This window comes from Vipera ursinii (genome assembly GCF_947247035.1).
Source record: "Vipera ursinii genome assembly, chromosome: 2".
NCBI lineage: Eukaryota > Metazoa > Chordata > Lepidosauria > Squamata > Viperidae > Vipera > Vipera ursinii.
Window position 1 is genome coordinate 62,039,531 of NC_139513.1, and position 27,818 is coordinate 62,067,348.

At 39.6% G+C, this 27,818-nt stretch overlaps 2 protein-coding genes across 3 annotated transcripts in view; one reads left to right on the top strand and one right to left on the bottom strand.

Moving 5' to 3' along the window:
* ACAD9 (acyl-CoA dehydrogenase family member 9) lies at positions 1-27,814 on the top strand. 2 transcript variants are annotated; one of them, XM_083351714.1, is made up of 18 exons: positions 1-168; positions 6,503-6,596; positions 7,455-7,556; positions 8,706-8,812; positions 10,040-10,140; positions 12,467-12,545; positions 12,922-13,096; positions 14,439-14,512; positions 14,701-14,776; positions 16,342-16,412; positions 16,648-16,767; positions 18,411-18,539; positions 18,732-18,811; positions 20,771-20,891; positions 22,537-22,614; positions 22,887-23,015; positions 23,936-24,008; positions 27,551-27,814. In XM_083351714.1, the coding sequence occupies exons 1-18, from the start codon at positions 43-45 to the stop codon at positions 27,649-27,651; spliced, it is 1,836 nt and encodes a 611-aa protein (XP_083207840.1). In that variant the 5' UTR covers positions 1-42; the 3' UTR covers positions 27,652-27,814. The 2 variants fall into 2 exon arrangements, with proteins under 2 accessions (XP_083207840.1, XP_083207841.1); XM_083351715.1 differs by lacking the exons at positions 1-168; positions 6,503-6,596; positions 7,455-7,556 and adding an exon at positions 8,498-8,556.
* CFAP92 (cilia and flagella associated protein 92 (putative)) overlaps positions 23,023-27,818 on the bottom strand; it is a 32,549-nt gene continuing 27,753 nt past the window's right edge. The window contains exons 12-13 of the mRNA XM_083351716.1: positions 26,037-26,195; positions 23,023-23,739 (exon numbers count right to left, since the gene is read on the bottom strand). Of these exons, the coding sequence (XP_083207842.1) occupies positions 23,696-23,739; positions 26,037-26,195 (203 nt within the window). The 3' untranslated portion in view covers positions 23,023-23,695. The remainder of the gene's footprint in view (positions 23,740-26,036; positions 26,196-27,818) is intronic.

Here is a 27,818-nt window from a genome sequence, read left to right on the forward strand (position 1 = left end):
TCCTCGCCGCCCGTGCGAAGAAGGCGAGCAGAGGCCGGAGACATGAGCGGGCTGGCTCTGCTTTTGCGAGCGGCGCGAACGGCGTTCCCATCGGGAGCCAGGCCGTTTCGCACCGGCTGCCTTCGGCCCGCTTTCGTGAAGGAGCTTTTCATGGGAAACTTCCAAGAGGTGAGGCCGCCGAAAGCTTCGCGGTTTCCCTGGGCTGGGGACGTCGGGATTTAAAGGGGTGGAGAGGAAGACCCAGGTTGACAGCATCTCCGGAAATCCCTTGGCGAAGCAGGGATCTGCTTTTTAACTGCGGGTGGTGATTCTCAAGTTAGAGTTAAAGGGAGGTGGAAAAACCACCTTTTCTCCTCTCGTGGTTCAGCTCGAATTCAGTTCTCAACGTTTGTAATTTTAGGCTGTAGCTGGGTAGATTTGGAGATGGTACCTGTAGTAGCTTCAAATAAATAAGCGGTAGCTACGTTTGGGAAGGGAGGGATCCACGCACCTAAGTGATGATTGTTTATTGGATTCCACTCAGAGGGCAGACCAGAGGGTAGTGATGTTCAGCTTTTCAAGGTCAATTTATTAACCAGTATGGGATAAATAAATAAATAAAAAGTCTTTCCTTAGCAGTGGTAATTGGGATTGGAACTTCCGTTGCTGACACAGTCATAAAGCATAATGTCAAGTGTCACTTAATAATGATGGTAATCCCAGCAGTCCCCGTTGCCATCATTAAGTGAGAATCATTTATTTTATTTTTTATTTTAATACTATTTCTATACCGCCCTTCTCCCGAAGGACTCAGGACGGTTCACAGGGCAAGAATAAAAATACAAGTTACAAAAGTTAAAACAAAATTAAATAAATGCCCAAATACTAAAATACATCTTTAAAACCAATAAAATAACAATAACAAACCCAACCCCCCCAATCCCCTCATCAGGCCAGGCCAGCTTGTTCAAAAAAGTATGTTTTTATCTCGCGGCGAAATCATGGATGGTTAAGCAGGATCTCCTCACAACTTCCTGCCAACGCCAACAAGTAAAGTCAGTGAGGAACTGGTAGTAAGTTGCAATTCTCAGGTGGCTGACAAGCAGGCCAGTGGGCATGTAAGTGGCTGCTGCAGTGCTGCATTAGTGCAGCTGTGCTGGGAGTGACTAGATAAGATAACCTTTATTGTCATTTTTTTACCGTGGGCACAATGATACACATCAAAAATGAAATTTAGTTGCCCGCTCTCAAAGTGAACACATACATGACATATACCTAAACATACTATATACAACATATGTACAAATATACACCCCTACATATACATTACATATGAATATTAAACACTGTCCATCTTGAATATATAACGGAAGGAGGAAGCTTGAGAGTTCACAAGGTTTATACTGTATGGAACAAAACTGTGGCTGAATCTGGATGTTCTGGTTCGGTTACCACGGAGCCTTCTCCCTGAAGGTAACTAGTGTTGATAAGGGAAGCAGCCAAGGTAGGAATGGCTGTAGGATGCAGGAGGATGTATAGGTGGCTGCTTTGGCACCACACAAATGGGCATATATTATGGAGTGTAGGCAGTGGTGCTACGAATGGATGCACGTTGCATCTCTGGCATCTTGTATTATATAGCTGGACTCCTTGGAAGAAAAAGCACAGGGAAGGAGCAACTTACTAGAACAATTTCCTACATTCCCTGCTGGCTTCTCCATTGATTTTGCTTCTGCGAAGTTGGCAGGGAATGTTGCAAATAGTGAAATGGTGACTGCGGGATTCTGTAACCACTATAAGTACAAGCAGGTTGCCAAGCTCCTGAACTGCAGTCATGTATGTGACTGTTGGAATGCTGGGACCTCAGAACTCTGAGGACTGGTCGTAAGCACCACTCCTTCAGTGCCATTGTAACCTTGGTCGCTGAACAAGTAGTAAGTAGTTCACTGAGGACCACCTGTAAATATATTGAAATGAATGAACAAATAAACATTATGCAATAAAAATGCATCCTGAAGATACAAAAACTTAATACTAGTCATTTTTGTAGAAATATTTAAGGCCCAGTATAGTTTTTAACACTTATATGAAAAGGCAACTGATAGTGTGGGGTTCCTGTTACATGAACCTGAACTCATATTATTCACTGTTTGTATATTTTTTGCTGAAAGCACCAGTGCACATTTGCCATTTATTTGTGACATAAAGCATAAAGATATCTTCTAGTTTGGAAAATGGAAGAGAATAGGAGAAAATAATTGGAGGTAGATTATGGAGCAAGTGTAAATATTGCCGCAGAGCAGCAGTGTTTATTGTGAAATCTGGACTCCCAGTCTTTAGGCAATATTCCCAGGGATGGTATGCATGAACTCAGCCAGGAGAGAGTTGAAAAACCTGCTGCTCCAAGTTCCTTTAACATTCAGCATCCAATCCCTCCAAATATATTCCGCCTAATGGTTAAGAACATTTCAATTTATATTGCTCAGATAAAAGGATATTAAGGACCCCTATTTTTATTGCTGTTTTTAATGGTGTAAGCTTCCCAGAGTTGCTTGACAGTGAGTTATTTAAATTTAATAAATATAAATTTAATAAATATACAATAACATGGTTTAGAAAAAAAATCAATAAGAACTTTGGAATAGAGAATTGGAGTAGCCTGTATTACACAGTTGGTGGCTTCAGATTTTAAGGAATGTCAATTGCTTTATACTGTTCGGTGGTTAGTCCACCAGAAGGAAACAAAATAGAGTGGGATTTATTGTACCCCCTCAATGATGTTTAAGAAATTTAGCTGTCCTACTTTCTATGCATGACATGAATAAATCTGAAGGAATCCTAGTGCACAGATTGATTTTCTTCAGAGGACCCTTGGTGATCTCTGAGGTTCATTGTTTTCTTGCAGGTGTTTCATTACCCAAACTAGATAACATCATCAGTGCTAGTAAGGAATGGGGTTTGCTCTCAGTTTATGTTCCAGTGCACGGGTGTCAAACTCGATTGTGCCACATGACGTATTGTGATTTTTATTTTATTTTTTGCCTTTGTGGAGCCGGGGTAGGCATGGCCTGCGCGTGATGCATCCGGGCTGTGGGCCACCAGTTTGACACCCCTGTTCTAGTGGCTTGTTGTCTATGGAGATTCTCAGTCACCCAGGTCATAGTTGTCCAAAGGAGCTTTTTCAAGAGGCAACTGGACTGTTTCAAGTCTAGTGGACTCTTGAAAAAAGCACCTTTGAGTTTTAGTGGCTTGCACTGTCACTGTTGATGTGGGTGGTCTTAGAGGTTCTTTGCTTGGGCTGTTTACTGTTGGCTTGTTTGGCAGTTCCTTGACTGGAATATTGTTTACTTGATTGTTGGTCTGAGGTTAATTTAGGGCTTAATTTATGCTAATCTGGCTGCTAATTGGGAGGTGTTTTGGTATTTTTGTTCTCTTCTTGCCTTGCTGATTCTCTTTTGCATAGTATATAAATATTATTTGTGTCAATGTGTCTATTGATGGCTACTTTGTCAGAGTGCCAGGGTTCTAGAAATTTCCTAGCGTTTTTGGACTTGGTTTCTGCTTGTTTGCCCTATGTAGTGACTTTTGCAATTATTACACTATATGTTGTAGATAACTCCTGTTTTTTCCCCTGAGGCTGCTGCGTCTTGGTTTACTTAGGATGTTTTGAAGGTTTTAGTTGGCTTGTCATTTCGTAGTTGGTTACAAATATTCTCTTTATTAGTAACTTTCTTATGAGTTAGATATTAGTATAGAGAACTGGGTTCCAAGAGGGAAATTAGGGATCAATATATTAATGTATTATCAAACTATTTTCCAAAAATCAGTGCTCTCAATTTTCAAAGAACTTCAGATATATGGTATTTGCATTGTGAATTAGTGAAGTTTCTAAACACTAAGGATATTTTCTTGCAACTGTACAAAATGTTTGCTATTGTTTTCTTCAATGTTTTTGCCTTCCCAGCCTAGTATATAATCCTGGTATTCCCTGTAATCTCCTATTCATATACAGTAGTGGCCAAAATTGTGGAAACCTTTTGGGAAAAGTGTACATTTGTAACTTCATAAAAGTTACATTGTTGATTAAATTATCTTTTCATTGATATATAATTTTATGGTACTACTAAAAAAAATGGTGTTATTAGCCATCAAACCTCAAATGTACACTTTTCCCAAAAGGTTTTCCCAATTTTGGCCACTACTGTACTAAGGCTGACTGCTTAATTTCTGGGCCCAGCCAACATCACTTCTTGAGGCAAGGATCTACAAAGTACTTTTACATGAGAAGGGTGGCCAGCTCAGTCTAAGCAATTATATAGCTTTTCAAAAAGATTGTAGAAATATCAGATACTAATAAGAATATTCAGATCTTAGTAATTATAACTAAGGAATATATCTTCTGAAGGAAGGGATAGATCAGCTGTGTTCATTCTTGCTTGCAACTTTCAAGGTTTGTTTCAATAAGGCTTTTGTCCTAGATTGGCACTGAAACAATCTTGGTCACTCTGTTGGATGTCCTTTACTGGGAAAAGAACATGGAGTGTATACATTTGTTAATTCTTTTGAAACTTTCGAGCAAGTTTTCATACTAACCATAGTATCATTGTGTGGAGAGTTGAGTTCTGTGTGGGTGCTACTGATTTTCCATGGTTTTACCATTCCTTGTACGTCTTCTCCAGAAATTGTGCTGGTTGTGGGGAATGTGGGAGGGATTTAAACCCCATAGCAATTATATTATGGAATTCTGTCTTATCACCCAAATTATTCATCATCTGTATAGATACGGTAAGCAAAGTCATTCAGAGGCTCATTTGCATCTTTCATTTCCAGCAATGCTTTATAGGTTATTTCCTGACATTATAATCACTTGCAAAGTCTTTCTGACACTTATCTCGTTTTGGATATTTTGGAGCAGAGTGAAATTAATGGGAGTTCTGCTAGTTTCTCCTTCTATCCAGAGAAACAGGTAGAATAGTAGAACTATGTACCCGTCTTTTGTAATATTGGTATATCTCTATCCAAAGATAAGTCCTGCTTGTGGGTTGGTAGACTGCAGCACTACTGGGAGCTTTAGTCCACCTCCTTCCTTTGTCCCATCAAACTGTCAGCTGGGCTATTTGGGAACAGAGGTTTGTCAGTCTTACAGAAGACTGGTGGACTGGCAGGTAGGTCTTCTGTTTGTGTCCGTTGCATTTTCAGGAGACTAATAGACCATGTGAGGAGCTACCATTGTAGAGCACCTCTGCATCAACAACCTGTCATTTGACCAGTTTGAAAACATGCTAAAGCCTCCATCTCAATCACTCGCTTACCCAAGTCTGGCCGTTCACATTTGCCCAAGCCTTCTCCAACAAATTGGTTTTCTGCACAAAACCTGGTACAAAAGAAGGCATTCCACACCCAACCTCTCTTCACCATCCTCCCAGGGGCAGGTCTCTGCTTCATTGCTGTGCCAGAGTAGGGGTTCAGAGTAGAGGTCAACATTTCTTTAAATCAGACACCACATTAGACCAAAGAAGCTTAGGGCTGCTGTGAGTAATATGCCATAGAGGGCTGCGCCATAAATACGTTCATTACACACTGTGCTATCCCCGTTCTTCATCAAATCACCGTGAAATTACTGAAGTGAGGGCTGCGCCATAAATACGTTCATTACACACAGTGCTATCCCCGTTCTTCATCAAATCACCGTGAAATTACTGAAGGTGCTTAATCAGTAGCTGCCTGATTAGGGAAGGTCTAATCTAAAGTTCTGGGACATTCTGTGTTGTTGTAGCACCTGCATTTGGAACAGCCTCCTTCCCAAGATTGGATGGGCCCAACCTTGCTGGCCTTAAGACCCTGAAAACCTGTTTTTTCTCTGGTATTGATTGGGTCAGAACTTTGGATAAATGTGTCCTGAAGTGACTTTGAATTAGAATATGCTGTGGCTTCACCTTTATCTTATCTCGAAGTGTTCTGTGTGTCTTGGTATTGATTTTTCTGGTGCAACTCTACTTAATTTTATAAGAAATTGTCTTATAACCACATGTAAGCCACCTACGGTTACTATAGAGGGAAACAGGATTTTGAGACTGTTTAAATATTTCACGCCTGAAAGAGACAAAACACTTTTTAAAGGAGAGGATCGCTACAGCTTGAGCAGAAGGAACTTCTATCACTTCAGCTTAAAATTACATGACGCTATAGAAAATGCAAATGAGCTTCTGAAGTGTTGAAAGAGAGATGATTAGAAGTTACCATTTTCCTTTTCCTTAAATTATATGGCTCATTCCTGGATGAACAATATCTGCTCTCTTGTGAAATAGTGATAAAACATTAAGGATAGTTTACTAGTAAGATCAGATACCTAGTAGGCTGCATGCAGGTGGGTTTCCCATCTCATGATATCTTCAAGCAGAGACTAGAGACAGCTGACTTGCAGGAAGCTGAACTCAATCACCTAAATGGCCCTGGCCATTTCTTCGAACACTATAAGCAACTTTTTTTTTTACAAAAAAATCATTAAAATCTGTCATTTCAGAAGGAAGTATTTCCTTATCCTGAAATTAGCAATGAAGAATTGGAAGAAATCAATGACTTCGTAGCACCAGTGGAAAAATTCTTCCAGGAAGAAGGTACAATTTTGCCCTCCTGGGGACTTTTTAAAAAAAATCTTTTTCTGAAAGGGTTTTCATCATGCCAAATATAAAAATAAAATATAATACTAACAAGGAAATGTCCAAGGTTGCTTATCTGTATTTTTTTTTAGCAAAAAGTGAAAAATAGCAAGAATCATACTAAGGAGTTTTATTAATGCTGTGCTGGAACCTGCATTTGTACTTTTTCAGAAAGTTCCTTTATTCTCTGAGTGTTTGAAAAATTACTCCAAGTGTTTGCTGATGGCATTTTGGGACATATTTTTAATACCTGAGGTTTACTTCTATTAGAAAGAAGTGTTCCTTCATGTTCTTCTAAATTTAGCTGAAATTTGGAAGCCAGAATGGTTGTGAACAGCTGGAGAAATAACACTAAAACTAAAGAAAGGATATTCACATAAATCAGGGGTGGGCAATTAATTTTCCCAAGGAGCCATATAAGAAACTTGGGACTATTGTGGAGGGCTGAACCAATCGGTTGAGCTTAATTCTGCTCAATGTTAATGTTACCACTTTATAAAAAGTAGCAAATTATATGGCTTTGATTAGCTGCTACCAGTAAGAATATATGTTACACCTTATTTACATTTGATTTCTAATTTCCAATTGACCTCATGTGATCCAGACAGAGATAGCCAAAAGGCCAGGGATGAGGCCTGGGGGCCATAAAATGCCCAGGCCTGACTTAAATCCTTTGCTAACTTTGTAACTAAATAAGTATAAGTCACTAAAATAGAATGAACAAGCTTGTTTCTGTTGTGACTGCTGAAATAATTTTAACTGTTGAGTCATCTGATTATCGATCAGATATAATCTCTGTTTTCTCGTGTTTCTTAGTGGATTCTAAGAAAATTGATCAAGATGCTAAAATTCCACAAGAAACTCTTAATGGGCTGAAGAATCTGGGGCTTTTTGGCATGCAGATACCAGAGGAATATGGTGAGTGAAAATGAATGTATTTTTCCCTCTTCAGGAGCAAGAAATACTTTGATCATTTACACATTTGTTTATACATATTTACATATTTTTAATTTTAATTTTTTTTAATTTACGGTAGTTTCCTCCTGTATAGGTTTTTAATTATTTACCTCAAAAAATTGAAAATCTTATTTCCCTGTAGATTTAAAATTTCTATTTGTGTTTGAGTTGATGTAGTAGTGCTGTTTTTTTGTAGTATTTGGGGGCTAGTAAAGTTGAAATTTTCACTTGCAATTATTATTACTAGTAGTATTGTTCAAAAGAACATGATTCTTTCGGGAAACCCCTTAATACACATTTACATAAATTAGCATATACAATCATAAGATGTTCCCCATTTTTCCATTTCTTGCCTAGATGTTTAGACTTACAAACCATTGGTGGATACAGTAGTTCTATCTCATAGCTGGTAATGAAAGCAAGATTATAGAATAAAGCATTGGAGTCTTATGACAGATGTGTAAAAAAATGAAACCCTATATAGAGTTGCTTTATATTGGTGAAACAGAATGGAAACAGGTATTAAATAATATTTTATGGGGAACAATCTTGACAGAAAGTTGGCTATATTTCTGTTTAGGTGCTTAAGGAATAAGACTGAACTTTCTATAAGATTCAGTTGCAGAACAGTGCTTTGGAGTATGTTGGGACTTGAACACAGAACTTTTGCGCAACTCTTTAAAAGAAGTACAATATACAATATATACTTGCATATGTGGTAAACTGACCTCTTACTTTTTTAACCAATGTAGCATAAAAATATGCCAAGCGCAATTGTGTGTGTGTATGTGGTGGGGAGGGGTTGGAACTAAAATGTTTGCTTATTCACAAGTATATATGATATATATTTTTCCTGTCAGTCTCAGGAGAAGTTTTACAGTTTTAAAGAGCTGCAGACAGGTGCAGACACCAAGGCTGGACCTGCAACTGAAATACTGTATATTAAGCAATCCCAAACAGAGTCAGTGCTTTTTTTTCTTTACTTTCATAAACACAGAAAGTGTTTTCTAAGAAAATTAAAACTTCAGTTAATTTAAAAGTTTTTTTAAAAAATCACAAAGCAATTTTATTTATTTTTTGTGTTGTACACAGTTTTTTTTTCTTTTCCAGGTGGCCTTGGTCTTTCAAACACAATGTATGCCCGTCTAGGAGAAATAACTTCTCAAGATGGAGCTATTGCTGTAACTTTGGCAGCTCATCAGGCTATAGGGCTAAAGGTAATTTTTCCTTTTTTAACGTTGTTGTTGTTGTTAGCTGCAAAGTCGTGTCCGACCCATCGTGACCCTATGGACAATGTTCCTCCAGGCCTTCCTGTCCTCTACCATCTTCTGGAGTCCATTTAAGCTCACGCCTACTGCTTCAGTGACTCCATCCAGCCACCTCATTCTCTGTCGTCCCCTTCTTCTATTGCCCTCCATCTTTCCCAGCATTAGGCTCTTCTCCAGTGAGTCCTTCCTTCTCATTAGGTGGCCAAAGTATTTGAGTTTTAGCTTCAGGATCTGGTCTTCTAAAGAGCAGTCAGGGTTGATCTCCTCTAGGACTGACCGGTTTGATCGCCTTGCAGTCCAAGGGACTCACAGGAGTCTTCTCCAGCACCAGATAATTTGTATTTATCTAAGGCCATAAGAATCAGTGTTTCAAAACTGGATAATAGGAAATTATGTGTGTGTGTGTGCGTGTGTGAGAGAGAGAGAGAGAGAGAGAGAGAGAGAGATTAAACTGAAGTTTGATAATAAATTGAAGTCTTAGATTTGAGTAATAATGAGTAAGATGCTCAACTCCATTTATATAAACATTGAGAGCAATTTGTGTAATAAATAGGCCAAAACAAAAGCAGCATGGACTTAATTCAGTTTAGATAAATACATTTAACTTCTGAGAAGTTTTAAAATGTAGTATGTACTAATTCATACAGTTTTCTGAAGAGTTTACGTTAGCTGTTAATGAAATTGCCTTCATTACCTAACTGAATGATCATCATGTCAGTGCCCCTTTCATTTAATAATTTCTGGAAACAGGTGCTGTGCCAGTTTAGGAAGACTAGCTATGCACGAAGCCAGGATACTCAGATTATTCCCAAAGGTGCTTTTTCGCAAGGCAACCGGACTTGCTTGCTTTGTGAAAAAGCACCTTTGAGATAACTATGACCTAGATCAGGGGTCGGCAACCTCGGCTCTTTTATGACTCGTGGACTTCAACTCCCAGAATTCCTGAGCCAGTATAGCTGGCTCAGGAATTCTGGGAGTTGAAGTCCACGAGTCATAAAAGAGCCGAGGTTGCCGACCCCTGACCTAGATGGCTGAGAATCTCCATAGACATGACGCTCAGAATATCACTTCCTGGAATGACAGGGCCCTCAGGAATAGCTTGTTTCTGTGAGCACAATACCTATAATTCAAAAATGCCTCCCTGTCTTAACTGGTTGGTTTATTTGCTGTTGGCAGGGGCTCCTGATCGCAGGCACTGAGGAACAGAAGAAAAAGTATCTACCTAAACTGGCCTCTGGGGAGCACATTGCAGCATTTTGTCTCACAGAACCAGGAAGGTAGCATTTTTGCAATAAACTCATTAAAAGATTAAATCTATTTACAGGTGAGATTGATCCCTGGTGAGAAAGATTTCCAGTCAAGAACTGGCCCTGTGGCCTTAGCTAAGCCATGTTCTGCTTCCTATCTGCATTTATCAGAATAACGCTAACCCACTTTGTTGTTTAACAAATATGCTCACCATGGCGTCTGGGACAAACCTTGTGAGAATGGGAGAAGTCTCGTTCATTGAAAAAAGGCGTCCAAGAGGGAAAGCTTCCTCCTTTCCCTCACTACAGACAGATATACTTACAGACAAGTATAACCTTTCATTTCATCAAAAGCTCAGAGTTGTAGATATTTACCCTTGTCCCAAAACAATTGCAGAGGTACAAGAAGAAATTCTTGCTAAACTTTGAATGATCTAAGGCAGTAAATGCATATTTAATCAATTCCCACCCCACAAACACATTGACATTCCATTATTTATATATCTTAAGAGTATGAAATTAGAGAATAAAGGCATTATATCAATATTAATTAAAATTTAGGATGTCAGTATTATAATTTGTTATTGATTAGTGAGACATTTCTTAAGTGAGTTTTGCTCCATTTTGTGACCTTTCTTGCCACAGTTGTTAAGTTAATCACTGCAGTTGTTAAGTTAGTAACTTGTTTGTTAAGTGATTCTGGTTTCCCCGTTGACTTTTTTTTTTAATCCCATTTATATCCCGCCCTTCTCCGAAGACTCAGGGCGGCTTACAATCTAAGAAGCACAAATCAATTTACTTGCCAAAAGGTCACAAAAGGTGATCATATGACCCCAGGACACTGCAACCGTCATGAGTCCATTGCCAAATGTCCGAATTTTGATCACATGACCATGGGTATGTTGCAGCAGTCATAAGTGTGGAAAAACGGTCATAAGTCACTTGTTCCAGTACCGTTGTAACTTTAAACGGTCCCTAAACGAACGGTTGTATGTTGAGGACCACCTGTAATTCTTGCTGTGTATTTCATCTGTTCTTAGAATCTGAACCATGTCCGCACACGTAATTACATTTTTCTTGCTGGAATTGCTCCAACATGACAAACACTTGAGAGGGAAGCCGGAGGGCATGCACACAATTATTGTGCCTTTAAAATGGGAAGACTGTCTTATATTTAGCTTGAAAAAAAAAGACAAAGGACAGACAAGCTGGGGAAGCAGGCCCTGCGGAAACCGTGAGGGTGAGGCCAAAGGGAAGCACCTGGCTGTTGAACGATAGTAGCAACAGACTGAAAGGGAGACAGGAGAAATGTTGCTGTCCTGCTTTTTACTCAAGGGGAGCTAATAGTCTCTTCCCCGTGTTAGTGTCAGGACCCACCCCAATCCACGTCTTAGGAAAACAAAAACTCTTGGAGTCAGTTCTAGTCCAAAAGGAATTTTTACTAGGACATGCTTGGTTGTGGAAATACAAGACAGGACTTGTGGAAATACAAGACAGTTCCTGGTTCAACCCCCCTTCCCTCAACCCCATTTGGTCAGCCCCCCATCATTTTACTTCGTGTCATCCCTTTTGTGGGAAAAGGGAACTTTGAATCTTTATGGTTATTGCCTTCTTCCTCTACAGATTCAAATGGAGACACAGGCCAGATGCCTTCTTCTCTAACCCTCCCTTTTGTTCCCCCAGTTCAAAAGGTTCCCCTTGGTCTTTGAAATAACTTAAGGCTGGCTGAATCCACATGCGCTCCTCCTTCCTCGGGAGATGGCAGAATCCATGGGGGGCGGGATAATGTTTTAAACATACATTTATGAATGTGATATAAATGGATTCTGACAGTTAGTTTCTCCACAACTACCTGATAGACGATCCAGAGAGTTTATAAGCTGCTTTTTTTTCAAAGGGCCAGGACAGTCCCAAAGGCACATGACAAGCCCAAAAGCTTCACTCAGGCTGCAATGAATGCAGGCCACCCTGTCGTCATTCGGAGAGACCCTCCCCTGTGGGTCCATGACACAAATTCCAGAGAGCAAAGCTGGGTGGTTTTCTTCTGGGGGTGGAAGCTTCAGGCAAGGTGGAGAAACTCTTGCCACTTACGCTGCATGAGAGTATCTGACAGTGACCCTCTTTGTGTACAAATTTGTTTGCGTGTCTTTCTGTTGGGTGTACATTAAGTTCCCATTTATTGTTACTCAAAGGAGCAATTTAAGAACCATTTTAAGGAATTATTTTAAATGTTTGGAAGAAGAAGAATGCCTAGCCTTTTCAGATTTAGATTTCTCTGGAGAGGGAAAGGTTTTTTTGAGTTCAGTAGCTCAATTCAGCTACCAAATCTCATTTTCTTGATTTACCCGTATTTCAGTGGAAGCGATGCTGCATCCATTCAGACCAGAGCCACCTTGAGTGAAGATGGAAAGCATTACATATTGAATGGTTCAAAGGTACAGAACAGGCTACTTTGTCAATGTCGATTTAACCTACGTGTCTAAAGAGAAAGCTAGCTGAATGATATCAGCCTTTTTTCAAGAGTGAATTGCACAGATACTGAAATAACCTAATAAGAAAGCAAGTGTATCCAAAGGTGCTTTTCTTTGTGTGAACATTCTAACCATTTAGTGTTTAAAAAGGATTCATTTCCCAGTGTTGAATCCAGTTTGTCAGATCTGTATTCACACGGTAATTATTTCCGAAAAGAAAATGTTACAGATGAATACTAAAGATACAACATCTGCATATCAGTTCATACGTATTTAGTGAAGTAACTTTCATTTTTCTTCTGAGTGGAACATAAAATGTGTTCTTTTCTTTCAACTGCAGATATGGATATCCAATGGTGGTATTGCAGATATCTTTACTGTGTTTGCAAAAACCAAAATTGTTGATAAAGATGGTGCATTCAAAGACAAAATTACTGCTTTCATTGTAGAAAGAGCTTTTGGTGGAATCACTAATGGAAAAGCAGAGGATAAACTGGGTATACGTGGATCTAATAGTAAGAATTGTATTCACATTATTTTGGAAGTTACAAGTGCAAATTGTTTAAGGTAAAGTAAAGGTAAAGGTTCTCCCGCACACGCGTGCTAGTTGTTTCCGACTCTAGGGGCCAGTGCTCGTCTCCGTTTCAAAGCCGAAGAGCCAGCGCTTGTCCGAGGACGTCTCCGTGGTCATGTGGCCGGCATGACTGGACGCCAAAGGCGCACGGAACGCTGTTACCTTCCCACTGTAGTGGTCCCTATTTTTCTACTTGCATTTTTACGTGCTTTCGAACTGCTAGGTTGGCAGAAGCTGGGACGAGTAACAGGCGCTCACTCTGCTACGCGGCACTCGGGATTCGACCCGCCAAACTGCCGACCTTCTGATCGACAAGCTCAGTGTCCTAACCCACTGAGCCACCGCGTCCCTTGTTTACTAAATTGTTTACTAAACCTCAAAAGCAATTTCAGGGTTTTTGTCAACAACTTTTTCTAAAATGTCTGGGACAGAAATTTTTTAATTGGCAAAAAGTATAAGCATATATTTTCTTAAAATTTTTAGTTGCATGATCACATTCACATTTTACTTCATATCTGCATTTAGAATATTTGCAGTTTTCCAAGTAAAACCCCACTGCCATTATTATCCTCTTCTGTAAGATGTATCCTTCATTAACTGAAGTTAGTGGCAGATGGTGGGACTTCATATGCCACATTTGTTTATGTCCTTTTGTCATCTTTGTCCTGCTGAAAATAACATTTTATCAGAAACTCAATGTAATTTATGATTTGTGCAATTATACCTACCATTCAGAATAAGCATATGATAGGAAATGGGCATTTTTGTAGCATGCATTCCACACAAATAATGTTTAGGACAACTGATGTCATGCCAGATCTTAACACACATTATATTAGTTTGTAATTGTATAGGAGTCTAGAACAGGGATCATCTTTTTTCATAGTAGCTATGTTAATTAATATGTAATATATTACATTGCATATTACATTCAAGTTCTTTTAAGTAGCCCTTTTTGTTAAATTAAATGAATTAGTCCTGAACACAGGACACAGCATCTGGACTCATAGAATTGTACACATACCTCTTCTCATCTATTCACCTCATTGAGAACCCGCATCTAATTGGAATTTTTCAAATATAACACATAGTCCTGTTGGCAACAGCCACAGGTTTTGTCTAAATTGGGGAATGGGAAGAGTTGGAAATTAGAATGATGAGCTCCATAATTAGTCTTAGGCCTCACTCCTAGTCTTGAAATCTTCTTCAAGTCTTTTGATTTCATTATGAGTGTTTATATCTCCAAGGATATCGCAAAACTTTGAACATTTTCAATCTTACAGCTTGTGAAGTTCACTTTGAAAATACAAAAGTTCCTATAGAGAATGTTATTGGAGAAGTTGGAGGAGGGTTTAAGGTAAGATGTAGAGATAATGCCATCCACTTCATTGTGACGTTTAGAGTGAATTTCAAATTACCCTTAATCCTAAAATATCTTGATCAATTGTCCAAAATTCCAGCTAAATGAAAAACCCCACTCTTGGTTTTGCATAAAAGAAAAGAGAAAAACCATTTGCATCTTCCTTATACCCATCTGTATTTCAGGTTGCAATGAATATTCTAAACAGTGGAAGATTTAGCATGGGCAGTGCTTCTGCTGGAATGCTTAAGAAACTGATCGGTAAGGCTAAGCTTCTGGATTGCCAAGTTCAGTTAAAGTTCTTGTGTTGGGATCTTTTGTGCAAAGATTACTGTCATATCCTTATAAATATTAGTTTTGGTTATTGCATCTATTTGCCGTAGTATTTTCTTTAGGAATTACATGCTGATCTTTATTTTGAGCGCAGTTGAGATTTTTATTTATTAGTGCAGCAATCCCAAAGATGCTTTTTCACGAGGCAACTGGACTCTCTGGTTTTTCTTTGAAGACGGTTTGCTTCTTATCCAAGAAGCTTCTTCGGCTCTGACTGGGATGGTGGGGAATGGATTTATTTAAATCCATCCTTTTAAATATTTAATTTAACTCCTTCCATTCCCCACCATCCAGTCGGAGCTGAGGAAGCTTCTTGGTTGAGAAGCAAAACGTCTTCAAAGAAAAACCAGAAAGTCCAGTTGCCTCGTGAAAAAGCATCTTTGGGGCAACCATGACCTGGATGACTGAGAATCTCCATAGACATTAGTGCAGCAAGTTACAAAGTTGAGAAAGGTGCTAGCTGGAGAGAAAGCTTGTAATTAATACCTTTGTAAGGCTAGCTCCGGAATTCTGGGAGTTGAAGTCCACAAGTCATAAAAGAGCCAAGGTTGCCTACTCCTGGGCTAGGTGGACCCTGGAGTGATGTTCTTAGAGAGTTGTGGTTTGGAGAAACTGTCTAACTGCTGTTTGTATGTATAATTTTTAATGAAAATCACAAGATTTGGTGGAGGAAACAAGTTTCTATTGTGCTGTATAGAGACTCATAAATACCTACCACGTGGGGATTTGGAATCATTTCCTTCTTTTTACTCAGTCTCCTGGAAATGATTTGCCTACAATGATAAGGCAGGGGTTTGTTTGTTTTTTTGTTACAGAGCACACATTACATTTAAAAACAAATTGCATGTGTCCTGGGCTCAAAAAGAGTGTTCTTTGCTTACCTACTTTATACAACTGTTTGGAAGAAAAACGTGTGCAAGCCATTGAAAAACTATTTTTTAATTTTAACTGAGGCAAACATGAATGTTTAAAATGCACTTTGCCTTTAAATATCCTGAAGTTCATACCATTCTTTTTTGTATTTGAAATAAATGGACATAAGGTCATTAAAATAATATTTTGAAATATGGCAATTATATTTCACATCAGTGAAATTATACAACTACTATCAGTGATCTCAATATAAATGTTTAAATATAAAAACAATTGACACTTCACTGATGGTGCCACAAATTGATGCAAAAGTTTCATTGGGATTTCATGTAAGTATAGTCCAGGGGTAGGCAACCTCGGCTCTTTTATGACTCATGGACTTCAACTCCCAGAATTCCTGAGCCAGCTGGCTCAGGAATTCTGGGAGTTGAAGTCCATGAGTCATAAAAGAGCCGAGGTTGCCTACCCCTGGTATAGTCCATCTGAGAGATGAGTCAGTTTCATTTGTTATATTAATTCTAAATTGCTTTTTATTGACACATTTAAACAATTTGTTGCTTTTCAGACTCAGTCATAATACATAGGCTTATTCAATTGCCTCCTTTTCTCACTTTTTCAAGAAATGACTGCAGAATATGCTTGTACAAGAAAACAATTCAATAAGAAGCTGAGTGAATTTGGATTAATTCAGGTAAATAAGAAATTGTTTAATTTGAGAAATGGTAAGGAATTTAACACGCTTTGAGCGACATCAAATTGTAACAATTGTTTAAAAATTTACAGTACAGTAGTTGTAAATAAAATGAATTATTGCAAGTTTTATAATGTATTAGATCATAATTTCTTGAAAATGAGAAGTTCTAATCTTATTTTTAATTTATGCAGAATATTTAAATATAATGGCTTTTTTTAAATGAATCTTCCAGGAGAAATTTGCTCTTATGGCTAGGAAAGCTTATGTAATGGAAAGCATGGCCTATCTCACTGCAGGAATGATGGACAGGCCAGGAGTCCCAGATTGCTCAGTTGAAGCTGCCATTGTTAAAGTAAGCTTTATTGAGATATTGGTGTAAGGCTAGAAATATTTCTGCTAATGTTCAAAACAAGAAATCTATAATATATTTCCCCTTTCTTCATTTTTCAACTATTCTAGTTAAATACTTTTGTTTGGTTATATCAATTCAGTTCTTTTTTGTTGTTATATGACTGCTCATCTGCAAGACTCTCTACATCTAATTGAAATGAAAACAATTGAATGCGAATAGAATAGTATAGAGCTTGAAGGGACCTTGGAGGTCTTCTAGTCCAGCCCCCCGCTCAAGCAGTAAAACCTATACCATCTCAGACAAGTGGCTGTCCAGTCTCTTCTTAAAAACCTCCAGTGATAGAGTGCCCACGATTTCTGAAGGCAAACTGTTCCACTGGCTAATTGTCCTCACTGTCAGGAAATTTCTCCTTAATTTCAGGTTGCTTCTCTCTTTGATCAGTTTCTTGTCCTGCCTTCAGGTGCTTTGGAGAATAGTTTGACCCACTCTTCTTTGTGACAGCCTCTCAAATACTGGAATACTGCTGTCATGTTATCCCTATTTCTTCTTATCTTTAGACTAGCCAATTCCAAGTCCTGTAGCCGTTCTTCATATGTTTTAGACTCCAGGCCTTGGATCATCTTAGTTGCTCTTCTCTGAATTTTTTCCAAGGTCTCAATATCTTTTTTGTGATTTGGTAACCAAAATTGGCTGCTGTATTCCAGGTGTGGTCTCACTAGGATTTTATAAAGTGGTACTAATACTTCGTGTGATCTTGATTCTATGCCTCTGTTTATATAACCTAGGATGGTGTTGGTTTTTTTGGCTGCTGCTGCACATTGCTAGCTCATACTCAAGTGATCGTCCACTAAGACTCTAAGGTCCCTCTCACAGTTAATGTTTTTGAGCCAGGTCTCACCTAATCTTTACTTATATCTTTGATTTTTCTTGCCTAAATGTAAAACTTTGCTTTTCTCCACATTGAAACTCATTCTGTTGGATAGGGCCCATTGTTCCAGTTTGCCAGTTACCAAGATTTGACTATAGTGTAAGTTGCCCATAAACCCCAATACAGTCATTTGTTTTAGATGGGTTCCCAAATGCAGGTAGGATTGTAGAAATTATCAATGAAATTATTACAAATTTCATTACATTGATTTCACAAATTAATGCAAATTTATTCAAATTCAGTTGGGGCTTTGCATATCTTATATGCCCACTTGTTTAGCTTTGTTCATATCACACATAAATGCTATGTAGAACGTTCATTCTGTGAGAACGCTGAGAACTGGCTCTGGTTCTCAGAATATTGCTTTCCAATGGCACTGAAGAATGGCTATATCAAACACTTGGCAGTGGGCAGAGTTAACCTACAATACTGCATTTTAACCACTGCACCACCATGGCTTAGCAGAAGAAAGCAAAAAAATAAAATAAAAATCAGAACATATTCCAAATCTATCCCCATTTAAAAAGCCCATGCTATTTTTCATAATTCCAAATATGGTTTGACATCTTCATCCCACTAGCATGACAAAATTTAGTAATAACTTAAACTAAAGTAATAACTTAAACTAAAGTTTAAGTTATATTGCTAAGGTGTTTTTTTAAAAAAACACTCACTTTTCTAAGAATAACAGGTTTTTTCCTATGATTACGGACAGGTGTTCAGTTCTGAAAGTTCTTGGGTTTGTGTGAGTGAAGCGCTACAAATTCTTGGAGGCCTTGGCTACATAAAAGACTATCCATATGAGCGCTATCTCCGGGATTGTAGGATACTTATGATTTTTGAGGTAAATATGAATTCTTATATAGTTATGCTTTCAGAGAAAATACATCATAATAACTGTTCCGTAGTCTTATAACAGTAAGGCACTTTTAATGTTTGAACAACATTGAAATGTATCTTTGCAAGCTGTTGACAGAAATAAAGTCTGACTTTAGTACAGATTTAAATTGCTCAAATATTTCTGTTTCTGTTTCAGGGAACAAATGAAGTTTTGAGGATGTATATTGCTTTGACAGGCATGCAATATGCAGGCAAAATCTTAACTGAAAAAATAAAGTATGTAATTCTTTTAAATAATCATATTAACTGAATTAATACTGGATGTAGATTGAAAATTGGTCAGTAGGAACAGCACTAAAGGAAAGTAATGCTTCACTTTTTTTCTTGAAGATATGCAGCTTGCATTAATGGATCGTTTTAATAATGGTCCATTTGTATTATTCTGAAAGGATAGTTTTAAAGTAAGTTTTACTAGGTCAGATGATGTTACCTAGTTTGGGTAATGAAATGTCTGCAACAGCCAAGTTCAGAGAGCACCAAGGACCCCTCATTTCATTCCTCTGCTACAAATATTCTCCTTTAAAGTTAAGCCTATTGTAACTTGATAAAAACTACAAAATATGTTTGTTATATTGGTCATTTAACTATTGATGCTGTGAATTGGCATCAATTCAGTAGAAAGGGTATGTAATCAAGGAAACTCGAGGTAGCTTATCTGATAATAAGAATTCTGCAGATGAGAACTCGCTGTTTCTGCTAATACCACAGTAGCTATATGTCAGAATTTTTATCTATGCAGGCAGTCCTTGACTTATGACAGTTGAGCCCAAACTTTTCATTGTTAAATGAGTTTTGCCCCATTTTATAACCTTTTCTGCCACAGTTGTTAAGTGAATCTGGCTTCTCTGTTGACTTTGCTTGCCAAAAGGTTACAAAATGAGATCATATGACTCATAAATACGTATAGTTGCCAAGAGTCTAAATTTTGATCACATGACTGTAGTATCTGCAACGGTTGTAAGTGTGGAAAAATGGTCATAAATCACTTTTTTCAGAGGCGCTGTAACTTCAAACAAGCAAATGGTTGTAACTCAAGGACTACCTGTATCATGTTTGAAAATATTGCAAGGATTAAAGGATTAAGAAATGAAGGCCATGGTGTTTCTAATCCAGACCAGGATATAAGATGAGGCCAACATAGCTGTGGCTTATGTAGTAGTAGTAGTAGTAGTAGTAGTAGTAGTAGTAAAATAATAATAATAATAATTAATAATAATAATAATAATAATAATAATAATAATAATAATATAATAATAATAATGATGATGATGATGTTGGAAGGGACCTTGGAGGTCATCTAGTCCAACCCCTTGCTCAGGCAGGAAACCCTATACCATTTCGGACAAATGGCTGTCCAGTCTCTTCTTAAAAACTTCCAGTGTTGGAGCATTCACAGCTTCTGGAGGCAGGTTGTTCCACTGGTTAGTTGTTCTAACTGTCAGGAAGTTTCTCCTTAGTTCTAGGTTGCTTCTCTCCTTGATTAGTTTCCATCCGTTGCTTTTCTTTGTGGCAGCCCCTCAGATAGTAGAACACTGCTATCATATTACCCCTCGTCCTTCTCTTCAGTAAACTAGACATACCCAAATATTGTGAATTTATTTATTGTATTGTTACTCCATTTCTGTTAGTTTTGTTCATAGATTTTTACTTATATTGTTTTCTTGCTGATTATTATAAGCCAGCCAGAATAATGTACTATATGTAAGATGGGCAGCCAAATCAATTTGGTGGGTAGTTGGTAGGTTAAAAGTAAATCCAGGCATATACAAAGCACATTTCAGAGACAACTGATACTTGACAGTGGCCATCAAAGCAGCCAAGACGATTTGACCCCTCTTAATTCATTGCATTTGGGGTGCCTTAGGTTTTGCAGAAGTTTAAGATGCATTTTCACCTCTTGCCACTGAATACCCGAATACCCCCAAAAAGCAGGAGTCTCATTTTTTTTTCAGAGCAGAGCTCTTGTCACATCGTACTTAAGGCTGCTCCTGAACTGACAAGTGTGGCTCCCTGCCTTCCATCTCCCCTCATGAACCGAAGCTGCAGCAGTTTATAGGAATGAAAAGTAGTGGGAACAAATATTGAATAAACTAGGTACTTAGGTGAAGAAGAAAAAAGGACAATTATGCACATTATTACATGGGTACACCATTTAATACAATAATTCTTCTGCAGAGAGTTCAAGAAAAGAAACGTAAAAGTGATGTGGAATCTACTTGTGGGCAGTCTGTTTGGCAGCAAGCCTCCAAGCATAGACGTAATTGGACATGGAGGAGAAATTCATCCCAGTCTCAAAGTAAGCGTTCCGTATGGAGAAATGATACACCTATTATAGTCCTCCAGGCTTTTTAGTGCAATACCAAATTCTTCTATTTATTACTTAGGAAACAAAATACGTTTGATTTTACATAGTTTGGGCCAGTATTTTGCAAACTTGGCAATTTTAAAATGTATGGATCTCCATTTTCAAAATTCTCCGGCTGGGGAATGCTATTAGAATTGACGTCCACACATCTTAAAAAGTTGCTAAGATTGAAAGATGCATTTTGATCATTTAGTCCTTTATTGGTGAAATTGCCCCCTTCTGCGCACTCTAGCTGCTGTAGAATAGCCCCTTTGGCTACGAAGGGATTTTTCTTAACAAATGATCCTTTGTAGCTTCTGGTGGTGGTTTTTTTTTTAAGGGGGATAAAATAACTAGGAAACATAACAGTAGTTGTGATTATTCTTGTGATTTTGAGCCTGGCTATGTTACTATTAAATGCAAGTACTTTGGGGTTAGTTCAGCCAGGATCTTAATCGGGAAATAGCCAACTGTTGAATTTGCATGATACATTTGATATTTCATTGATTTGGTTAAGTACATCCTGCAAATTGGCTGCCAATAGCTTTCCTGCATCTTGGGAAACTTGCCTGGAGAACTTGGGACTGTCCACATAAAAAGCACATGTAACCTTTTGTACAGTCCCCTTAAGAAGATATCTCCTTGTCTAACTGTTTTTACTGAATTGACTGCTGTTTTCCAGCTTCAATGTATTTTTTCGCATGATAATTTTTGTATGCTTACTTCTTGCTGCTGTCAGTGAAATCTTTTTTCAAATGATTAATATTTTACCCTGCTATTCACATTTTAGAAAAGGAATGATATAAATAAGATAAAATTAATTTGGTATTTACATTGGAGTTTTTGCATAAGTTTAGAAACTCGTTGCTTCACTAAGAAATTGTTAAATCTATGCAATTATTTGTATTTACCAAATCCTATATCAGTTAATATAAATATAAACCAAATTGTGGTTGGACTGCTTTACTAAACTACCTTATAATGCTTCAGTCATATGTCACATTCCTTGCTCTTGGTATCAGTATATTTATGCCTAATAGCGAAGCCATGGTATTTGATGTGTGAAAAGAGCTGAATGACCGTTTTATGGAATAAGGAGCATTTTTTTTAAATGTGTATTTCAATTGGCTGCAGGTGTAAAGCTGATAAAAGTTACTGGCTGAACAAGGTCATTTTTACTGACCCCCATGAGTTAGTTCTTCAGCCTGCATGCAATTAAGAAAACAAATATATTTTCTGGGTTGGTAATAGAATGGAAAGAACTATCAAAAAGAAAAAGTTTGAAACTTAAAAGATAATCTCATTGCAAAAACTATGTCAAAGCATTAACTCTGCTTTGGTTTCTTTAAAAACATATGTTCTTCCTTCTGACCACCAACTCTCTTTTTAATAAAAAGTCTCCTTGTATTAAAATCAACAAACCAACAAAAGATCAGTTATGTTTTTGACATATTGATTTTGAATAGCTATCTACATCGTGTGCATAATATGAGCCATTAAACTCAAGACAGAAAAAAAAATTACCCAGTCATGTAAATATGTACTTTATGACCATGTCTCAAGTTGAGATGAAAATAGTATCTTTTTTTTTTTGCAGGAAAGTGTCAAGAAACTTGAAGAAAACATCTTTGAGTTTGGAAAGATAGTTGAAAGTTTACTAATAAGGTTTGGCAAGGTAAACATGGCCAGAATAATAAATCAGAGGATATTTTATTTGTTTTCTCACCTTTTTGTTATTATATCCTAATCTAGAGAAATTAAATGTCTGAAGTTTCCTTCCACTAAAACACTACCTTAGGATATATATAAATCTGGTTGTTTTCCATAATCTAACAATTTTGAAATTAATATAGCTTACAAGATGCATATCAATACGATTACTATATTTGTTTAAAACCATTACAATTCATTATGGCTAGTGATTATTACTGTTTTCTTTAATACTAGACTATTGTGGATGAGCAGATGGTTCTTAAAAAAGTGGCAAACATTGTTATTAATTTATATGCAATGACTGCAGTCATATCCAGGGCTAGTCGATCAATCTGCATTGGTTTGAATAATCATGATCATGAGGTGAGTTTGTTTTACATCTTAATGATATGATGAAATTAAATGACAATATAATAAAGCAGACAGAAGGGTGAATTCAGATTACTTTAACTGAAAAGAAGGTTTATGTTGATTTCCAGTTGTATTATTTTAAAAATAATTTTCTTATGGTTATCAGCTAAATGGAGCCCCATGTACAAAGTTTGCATGTAGATATTGGAGTTGAACATGTCTAGCATGTTATTTTTGATTATCCTGCATCCACTAGCAGATGAGCTACAGTAGGCTTTATAACAGCGAATTAGCAAATTTATTCTTCTTCCGCTAGAATTTACATATTGAAAAGTATGTCTTAAAGCAGAGGTCCCCAACCTTTTGGGCACCAGGGACCGGTTACAGGGAGAGAGGTTTTTCCGCGGACCGGAGGGGGTGTGGTTTTGTGTGCTGCCTGCATCCTGTGGATGGGGCTTTCCTTGTTTATGCGGCTTGGTTGCTGGCATGCCGCGGCCCGGTAATGGTCCACGGACCAGGGGTTGGGGACCCCTGTCTTAAAGGACAAAGCCAATGTTTCAAGCTGATCGTTAGATTACAAAACCAAACATTGAACAAAATGTAAAAATTAAAGGGTTTTTTCAGAAGGTTTGAATTTATTATTAGATTCTGATTATTGTACAGGCAACTAATAAAAAAACTCTTCTATTCTTTCAAATTTCAGTCATGGAGTTACTCAGCTGTGAGAAAACAGGCACTATGAAGGGGGAGAGGGAAAGAGAGAGAAAGAGAAAGCAAGTCAGTTTCAATTTGCTAAACAGATAGTGTACCTAGAATTCAGTAAGCCGATTTTATGTCAAAACCACATGTATCAGGATAACTACATTAAAATTCTGGAAGTGCACTTAGGAACACAATCACTTCAAACCACTAATGACTTAACTGATTTCTAGGTGTTACTTGCAAATATTTTCTGCACTGAAGCTTCTTTTGAGAATAATTACACAATAGTATCATTAGAAAAAGGTAAGTGTTGCAATTGACTTCAATATTGCTGTTTCAGCTGTAACAAAGTAACTTTAAAAATCCTTCAAGTAAATGTTTATTCCTGTTGATTTCATGGATATGGACATCACCACGGGTCGGCAACCTGCGGCTCTGGAGCCACATGTGGCTCTTTCAGCCATCTCCTGCGGCTCCCAGTCCTCCTCCGCCATATGTGCAGTCCCGGAAAAAAAAGTGGGACCAAAAAAATTCAATCAATTCAAACTTCTCACAAAAAAAAAACTTGCGAAGTTTGAATTGATTGGTTGAAATTCTTTGCTTTGTGGGACTGCCCACAAAATGTTTGTGGGACTGCCCACACACCTCTTTTCTTCTTCGGACTGCACATGGCAGCAGTGGAGGAAAGAGACTGGAGGACTGCTGGAAAGGTGAGTGGGCCCTTTTTCCACCTGCTGCGCCTTCCTGGGGCTCCCCTCCTCCGAAAACGCTGCTGCCATCTCGTCCGACTCCCTCCTCACCCGAGTTTTGCAGCAGGGCTGTCTAACCCTTTTTCCACCTGCTGCGCCTTCCTCTGGCTCCCCTCTTCCGACCACGCTGTTGCCACCTCGCTTGACTCGCTCCCCACCCCACTAGGTGAAACAGTGGAGGAGGGCAGCCCCAGAGTGGCTGAGCACCCCTTTTAAGCTCTCCTCTCCCTCCTTCCCTGAGCCCCGGAACATTCCCCCTTCCCCACTACTCTGAGCGCCATTGCGAAGCTTCGGTGCAATTGCAAGGGGGGCAAGCGAGGGGACTGAGAGTGTCAAGGTGCAAACCCTGCACCGTGCCAGGCTTGGGATTTTTTGAATGTGGCATAAAATCAGGAATGGGGAACTGGCTGGCTGGCTGGGAAAACTCCCCTCTTTTGCGTGTTTCCCCCCTCTGCCTTCCCAGGAGGAAAACAGCAAATTCTCTTTCCAAACTACAACGCCCACTTGACTTCTGCTGGCGCCCTGCTCACAGATCCCAATGCCGCTATTTCGGTCTTTTTGGGTAGCCCCTGGCCAGGCCGGGGGCTACCCAAAAAGACCGAAATAGCAGCATCGGGATCTGTGAGCAGGGCGCCAGCAGGAGAGGAGTCAGGTGGGCATTGCAGTTTGGAAAGAGAATTTGTGTTTTCCTCCTGGGAAGGCAGAAGGGGGGGAAACAGGCAAAAGAGGGGAGTTTTCCCAGCCAGCCAGCCAGCTCCTCATTCCTGATTTTATGGAACATTCAAAAAAAAAAACCCAAGCCTGGCACCCCGCAGGGTTTGCCCCTTGACACTCTCACAGTCCCCTCGCTTGCCCCCCTTGCAATTGAACCGAAGCTTCGCAACGGCGCTCAGAGTAGTGGGGAAGGGGGAACGTTCCGGGGCTCAGGGAGGGAGGGAGGGAGAGAGCTTAATAGGGGCGCAGGGGGCGCTCAGCCACCCTTTTGGCTTCTGCGCCCAGGCGCTGGGGCTACCTTCTTCGCAGTGGCGGCAGCGGCGGCATCACCTTCCATGCCGATCCCATTGCAAGCTAGGTGTGCCCCTGCACGCTCATGGGAAGTACAGGAAAAAGGGGGTGGGCTGTGCCAGAATAAGGAATGCATGGGGTGTGGGGTGTGTGGGAGGCAGAGTCGGAATCCAAGGTGTTCAAATCTGGGTGGGCTCCCAGCAAACACGGGCCAAAGAAGTGATGGGAGAAAAAAGAGAGGAAGAGAAACCGGGTGGGGGGGGAAGCACCCCGTTTCTTCTTCTTCTGGCACAAACTCTCTGCTCAAGCTGGAATGGGGAGGGGGAGGAGGAAGAAGAGCGGCGATTGACAAACTGCCAGCCAAACTCTTTGGGAGAGGGGGCGCAGGATGGAGAGGAGGGCAGCTTGCCTTGGAGAGGGAGGGAGGAGCCCTCCTCGTCTGCCTTTCGTTCCCTCTTTCTCTGTCCTATTCCCCTCGCTCCTTTTTTTAAAAATCTTTTTTTTAAAAAAAAAAAAAAGCAAAAGTAGCCGGGATTATGAAATCAAATCTGGAGGGAGAAGGGAAGAGTTTGCTTACCTTTGCTTTCCAAAGTGGCGTCACCCGGCTTGCTCGTGAGCTCAGCCTGGATCAGCTGGGGGGCAGGTCGCGCGTCCTCCTGGCCTGGCCGCTCTCCTCGCTCCCACTCTTCTCCGGCCCAACCCACTGCCCCAGTTGGCAAGCTTGCAGATTCCACCCCTGCCCCAAAATAAATAAATAAAAAGAAAAGGCCGATTTTAAAGGTTGTCCAGCTAAAAGGGAGGAAAGAATCTGGGCTGGAGCGCCCTGGAAAGGCGAGCAGGTAGCGCTTCTGCACGGACTGGTTGGGTTTTCGGCAGGTTTCGCCTGCAATTAAGGCAGGGTGAGCTTTTTGGCTTAAGAGAGGTTGGGGGGGAGCTGCTTGTGGGGGCACGCGTCTGCTCACATAAGTGCGAATGTGTTTCTTTTGCAGGGAGGCTGCTTTGCTGAAGGTTATATCTTCCTTCCTTCCCATATTCTTCCTGCTTGTCTTCCTTCCTTCCTTCCCTCCCTCCTTATTTCTTTCTCTCTCTCTCTCTCTTTCAATAAGGAAACAATCTCGGCTCTGATTGGCTGGTCTGCCCTCCTCCTCCCCCCCCCAAGTAAACTGCATGCAAAAACCCCCAAATCCCGCAGCAAGCTGAGATAGGCAAGTCTGAGCAGCAGCCTTGGAAGATTTGCTGCAGCAGCTCCTTCTCCCCGTCCGCCTCCTCCTCCGCTCCCTCGGAGCAGTCATTTCCAAGGGGAGGAGGAGAAGCCAGGACGGCAGAGCCGTCCATACCAGAGCTGGATGGGGGCAGGGCCGGTGTGTATCTCGCCTTAGGCTCCACTCTTCAATCAAGCCCCGTTTTGTGCATGCGCATGCCCATGCAGATTTTGCGGCTCCCCGGGTTGTTCTTCTTTTTGAGGGAACCGGTTCCGAGTGGCTCTTTCACTGTTTCAGGTTGCCGACCCCTGGACATTACATTTTGATGCCATTGCTGGAAAGATGGCTTGTCACTGTCTTTCCAGGGTTGTTGTTTTTTTGGGGGGGGAAGACTTCTGGATCTGGCTTATTGATCTGATAAGCCCCTCAAAATCCTCTAATCCAGTTATTAACCAGATTTGACCTTGGTCCACTTCTGAGCCCAGATTGGCCAGGTACTGACAAGATCTGACAAGATTATGTGATTTTAGGTTTTGGGACTATCAGGATTTGGGAACTTACTATCTTTGGTTCTGGGTGGATGGCACTGCCCCACAAAGACCCTATGCACAATCTGGGGATCCTTCTGGACTCACAACTCCTGCTCAATAAGAAACTAGCAGTCCTGGCTAGGAGACCCCTAGTGCAACTTCAGATTATGTACCTGTTGAACCCGTTCCTTTAGAACGTGGGTCAAAGCAGGGTTTTCATTTTTCCAACAATATGTTCTTTCCCTTAACTAAGAATATGCACTTGTTGCCACCTGCTTAGCAGCTTGTATATACTGTCTTGTTTCTCATTTAGGTGTTGTCTTTAAAGGAACAATTGCTTCTGTTTCCATTATCTCTAGATTCTCCTGAAAACCTGGATGACAGCATTAAAAAAGTGGCAAATCAGGTGCTGGAAAAAAGATCTTATATTTGTTCCCATCCACTAAACAGAACTTTCTGAAAGCTGAAAAATATTACTGGAGCCAGAGAACACAGTAACTGAATGTATTCAGACTGGATCCTTAGGTATAATCTTCGATCTGAGGCAAATTGCATGACTAATAAGATACGGTTTCATATTCTACAGTGCAATTTTATAGAATACAATAAAGTAATAAATTACATGCG